At 50.0% G+C, this 5,454-nt stretch overlaps 2 protein-coding genes across 2 annotated transcripts; both read right to left on the bottom strand.

The window, feature by feature from the left end:
* Positions 1–3,769: 3,769 nt before the first annotated feature.
* LOC143152311 (uncharacterized) lies at positions 3,770–4,318 on the bottom strand. The gene has a single exon (XM_076322279.1). The coding sequence runs from the start codon at positions 4,316–4,318 to the stop codon at positions 3,770–3,772; it is 549 nt and encodes a 182-aa protein (XP_076178394.1).
* A 150-nt stretch (positions 4,319–4,468) lies between these two features.
* LOC143152312 (uncharacterized) lies at positions 4,469–5,041 on the bottom strand. The gene has a single exon (XM_076322280.1). The coding sequence runs from the start codon at positions 5,039–5,041 to the stop codon at positions 4,469–4,471; it is 573 nt and encodes a 190-aa protein (XP_076178395.1).
* Positions 5,042–5,454: the final 413 nt, after the last annotated feature.

Genomic DNA, 5,454 nt, shown 5'->3' on the forward strand with positions numbered 1-5,454 from the left:
CTTGAGGCTCGTGCCGCCGCCCGTCGTCTAAAGGGTGGGTAGAGTAAGGGACGGCGACGCTCTCGAGGGCGGAGAGGCCAGAGCCGCCCTCGGGAGCGTACGAGCCGGGGTGCGGCCGCGCCGACGGCGCGGTCCCAGGGCCGTGCCTCCGGCGCGGCTATGGGGGCCGTGGGCGGTCGCGAGTGTGGGACTCGCGGCCGCCCTCGGGCGGCCCCCGGGAGTGGGACGTCGGAGCAGTGTGGCCCTGCTCCGACGTCGGGCGCCAGAGCGCCGAGGAGAAAACAGGGAAGGGAGGGTGAAGTACCCCCTCCCTTCCCTGGAACGGGAGGACACGGGCGCGAGAGCCCTGCACGGGGGAGCACCTGATGTTATGATGTCTTCGGTCCCAGGTGCTCCCCCTGCATAGTGCGAGGATGGCCACCGTGGTGGGTTTTAGTGGGTAGGTCCCGCGCCCGATGGGTTTCCTTCCGGGCGCGGGGAATCCCACACTCCCCCCGCCCCTCCCCAGGCGGCGGGGGGGTCTTTCGAAGATTTCCCCCACGTTAAAAAAAAAAAAAAAAAAAAAAAAGATACTTCATCTGGAACCTCACCTCGACAGCCACTGGCGCTTTGAGTTGCATTTCCGGTTCCTGGCCCCGCGATTGGAGTGGATAATCGGTTCTCTAAGCCGACTCCTCCAAAACCTGTAGGGCTCGAGCGACCGGGTTCGCCGCCTCTACGCGGGCATGATCCATTCCGTGGTCATGTATGAGGCCCCTGTATAGGCAGTTCACCTAGCCGCTTCCCTGCACAGCCAGACACTGCTGCGCCTGTAGGTATAGTATAGCTTGCTACAAAAGTCGTTACAAATTCCGCGAGTGGCTATTCGGCTACTCCGGTCGGAGTGGCTGGGTACAGGATATAGCTCTCTCACCTCCCGTATGGTGCAGCTGCTGTTCGGGCATGAATGCTTCGGGCGGTACTTGCGCCGTATAGGCAAGGAAGCCATGGCACGCTGCTGGCACTGCCGATGGACACCCTGGAAGTGTGCTCAGTCTGGGCGGATGAGCGATGTGTCCTGGTCAGCACGATTGAGATGAATTTCTTGATGCCGGGTGTGGTAAAAGCTATACTCAGCAGCGAATGAAAGAGGAAGGCCATTTTTTTCTGTTTTTTTTTACGTGGGGGATATCTACGAAAGACTCCTCTGACTTCTTGGGGAGGAGCCGGGAGAAGTGTAAGATTCCCTGCAAGCGGAACGACCGAATGCGGGACCTACCCATTGAAACCTATTACGGTGACCATCCTCGCACGTTATTGGGAGGGGAGGAGGGGGCACCGGGAACCGAATCGCATCAACGCTTCCGGTGATCCCATGTGCAATGCGATCGCTGCCCTCAACCCCATTATCGTTAAACGGGGGCGATAAGTTGCAAACGGAGCAAGGCCCCCTCGCCACATTCCGCAGTGGCCGCACGAAGGGCAGCCATGAGTCCCAATCTCACGACCGCCCGCGACCCCCATAGCCGCGCCCAATGACATGGAAACGCAAGGCGCCATCGGGCTATCAGCACGGAGTTTATCTTGTGACCGCTCTTGGGGAGAGCGCTGACCCCTAACTTTGAGAGCGTCTCTCTTTTGCTCATTTAAGAGCTGCCCTCTTCCCGGGTGAGGGGCGGGCAGCCTCCAAAAATATCTTGGAGGTGTACCTCGTATAGACGGGATAAGTACCGTGTTTCCGTGGCGGTAATGGGGGAGTAGAAGCTTTTAATGCCAGGTGTGGTAAGCATTATACTCGGCATAAGAGAACGGAAAATCATCTAGTCGCATTATTTGTGACGTGACTGCTACATCCTTACGCAGATACATTATTAATGTTGGCTAAGTTGGGCATACGCAGAAATCCACTGTGTGACAAGAAACGCGAAACAAAACACAATAAAGTGAGATACAACAATAGAGTTTGCGAACGAATCTAAGATACGTTTTGCACCTACTTTATCGTGTTTTTTTTTTTTTGTTCGCGTTTCTCGTCAAGCGATGGACTTCTATACTTATCCAATTTAGCCAATCCAAATTAACCAGTGACAATGTGTCTACGTAAAATCATGCGAGTGTGCGATTTCTTTTTTCCATGTGTTACTTTAGCTCTTTTTTGCATGTGTTGCTTATAGAACCCTAACTAAATTCTTCAGCGGTTACGGTACATATAATTTCGCAGAAGAAGGCCGTCGAGCAAGAGCGTGAGCGCGCGGGCAGTTGTCGCACAAGGCTCACACTTCTGTCTCCCGATTAGATGAGAGGAAGAAAAGACCGATATGTTGTCAGGGAGATGAGCGAACCCCTGTGACACCTTTCTCGGAAGATTAGATGGTCGAGTCCAGTCGGTCTTGCCGGAAAAAGTTCTTCCTTCCCCCACTATGAGAAGGAGAATGTTGACCCCGTTCTTCAGCAACTGGAAAGCGAGAACTTCAGTGACTGGAGGCATTTAAGAAGGAAGTTATTTAATACATTAAGTGGCGCTCCGAACTTAAAACGTTTCTTCGAAGCGTTTACAAGAAATGACCCTAATATTTGTAAAATTTTAAGTAACCTTATTAACATTACAAAACCGATATTACAAAATAATAAATATACCGATAAACTATCAAATATTTTACTTTTCACGCTATAATTTGAACAAATGTCGGAGACATCCTTAAATATGGAAAACTGACGTGGCAGTCAACAAGTTAAGCATCACCCTGTATGTGCTCCAACATATATCCAGCTCAAGATTCTAATCGAGCTCCTTTCAGCTATGGGTCTTGGCTTGTAGTAGAACTTACAGTAAAACTTGTACGAGTTGGTAGCTCTTGCGCACGTATCGTCATCGACAACATGGTTATTGTAGTCAGATTACCGAAAAATCGGCTATCGTTAGGATGTTCTTGTAAAGGTGTTAAAATGTTTTTTCGCGTGGTGAGACATCACTTGAACGGTGATATTTCGATATAGTAACATTAGCGGGGGGGGGGGGGGGCAGATAAAACCATTCGGATATTATACCAGTGGTCCGAGAGAATCTCACGCTTTCACTACCACGTGGTATCCCGACACGTTATCTTCGATCCCTGGTTAATAGGTAGGAGATCGATGCCCGCTGCCTAGTCACTCTGAGTCTCGCCCCCTTGATCTGTCCCGGGGAACCCCCAAGACTTTAACCTCGATTTCAAGTTCTCCAAAACGTGCACCGGTCCGAGGGTGAATCTTATACGTACAATTCCACCACAGCTAGGTACTGCTGTTATCGCCGAAATCAACTTTAATCTTTGGTGTACACCTTTTCTGCTTCCTCTCCACACTCACTGTTCCCCAATAATACTGTTAATAAGATCAATAATAAATTTCACGAGTGTGGTTGAAAATAAGTCCGTCCGAACAGAATTGCTTTACTCGGGTAAACTTATATACTTTGGAGGGGGAGAGGGCAGATATCCTAGAAGTGGTTTCTCGCAACTGAGGCCCCTCCTCCAGTCATGCGTCTCATCGTCACGCACCATAACTTGAGATTAGGGACAATTTATAAGAGTTATTGTCTTCACAGCTTCGACAATTAAGCCAAAGCCAGTGAACCTCCTGCCGTTACGTACTATCGAGAAAACCAAAAAAGAAATGAATAATTCACGAATACCGAAAATATTTCAAATACTGTAAACTATCGAACACTTCTACCTTTTCAATCATATTACATTCTTAATTATTTTTCATTTCCTTATTATTGTTTTGGGGATTGTACGGTAGGTAGGTATTAAATAATTGACACAAGCATCAATTCGAATTCAGCCTTGGCTGCCTGATATCTATCCGGAGCAAGGCGTTTGGGTTTATGATGAACCGGTGGTTCGGGCGTGGTCAGGATATGGTGCACGACGTCGTGTTTCACCGTTTTCATGCGGAAAACAGGTGGCTTGATGAGGTCCGGGTATTCGGCGAGCAGCCGATGATACACAGAATCGTTAATTGTCTTTACCGACGCCACCTTGTCCGTAACCCGTCGTCCAACTACGAACAATTTTGTTGTCGCATCGAGCAACCGCTTATTTCTCGGGTCCACTAGTAAATTGTAATGTACCAAAAAGTCCATGCCAATGATCGGCGCGTCCACATCCGCGACAATAAAGCGCCACGTAAACTCACGCCGTAACGACAAGTTTAAACTTACCACCGTTGTGCCGTAAGTCGCGATATGTGTGCCATTCGTTGCGTAAAGTTCAAATTCACCTTTACTTGGACGTCCTTTCACGCGCGATCGTGGAAAAACGCATACATCCGCCCCCGTATCCACCAACAATTTCATTTTGGTGTATCTGTCGGTGACGAAAATGCGGCCAGTTTTGGGACCGTCGGTATCGGCCGCGTCCACGTGCGACGGTCCTACTTGTTTTCCGACCTCTTACCTGCCCATTTTCACGGGGGGATACATTTTGTAGCCTTCTCAGCGAACCTGTCATGATACCAGCACAATTCCTCTTTCCACTGGTATTTCATGTACCCGGTCCGCTATTTCGGCTAACTTTGTTCCATCCTTATCGGATGTCGCCGCCAGTACCAGTTGCGTCTTTACTGGAAGACGATTCTTCCAAATTTCCGTTAGGAAATCGTCGCTGACCGATGAGCCTGTCAGTTCTCGCAGGTGTCGCCAAAACTGCGTCGGTATCCAGTCGCCGATTTCCTCCATCTCTAATAATGTTCGCACCCGCGTAGTGTCCGAGTCCGACAGTCGCTTAATCAGCTCCCTTTTAATGGCTTCGTATTTGTTGCCGTCCGGAGAATTACAAATTATGTCCTCAACCTCCTCCGCGTATTTGCCATCCAACTGAGCCACCACGTACCCGAATTTCGTATCATCCTTGGTGATACGTCCGATGGTGAACTGGGCTTCCACCTGTCTAAACCACAACGCGACTTTTTGTGGCCAGAACGTGGGAATCTTCAACGGAGCTGCCACTGCCACATTCGCGGCACCTCGCGCTTCAGCGGAATCTTCGGCAGCCGCCCCTTTTGCTAGCAGATCTTCCATAATGTGCAATCACGCCACTTGCACTTATCACAAAAATAATACAACCTACGGTATCCCCTTCTACTACCGATCACGTCGGGGTCACCAGTTTGGGGATTGTACGGTAGGTAGGTATTAAATAATTGTCACAAAGCGAGTCAAAGTCGAGTGAATAGTTCGGCGGACGGAAAGGATCTGCCTTCGTTCTTTATTATACGGGCGACCTCTGCTTACTGTCCTTCGACCGCCGCTCTGCTGTCCTCGAAGCCGATTCTCACGATCGCCTTCTTTCGGACAGCGGTAACTCATCTAGTCAAGTGCAGGCCTCCGCCGGCAACGATAAGCTAGTTCGCCTGTTTATGTTACACGGCGCCGTGTTCTACGCGCGACTGTCGCGCGTCAAATTACGTTTTCGACGCATAGCTATACTTCGC

The sequence above is a fragment of the Ptiloglossa arizonensis genome, chromosome 10, assembly GCF_051014685.1.
Source record: "Ptiloglossa arizonensis isolate GNS036 chromosome 10, iyPtiAriz1_principal, whole genome shotgun sequence".
NCBI lineage: Eukaryota > Metazoa > Arthropoda > Insecta > Hymenoptera > Colletidae > Ptiloglossa > Ptiloglossa arizonensis.

Coding starts and splice junctions, on each gene's coding strand:
- LOC143152312 (XM_076322280.1), bottom strand. CDS start 5,041: ATGGAAGATCTGCTAGCAAAAGGGGCGGCTGCCGAAGATTCCGCTGAA.
- LOC143152311 (XM_076322279.1), bottom strand. CDS start 4,318: ATGAAATTGTTGGTGGATACGGGGGCGGATGTATGCGTTTTTCCACGA.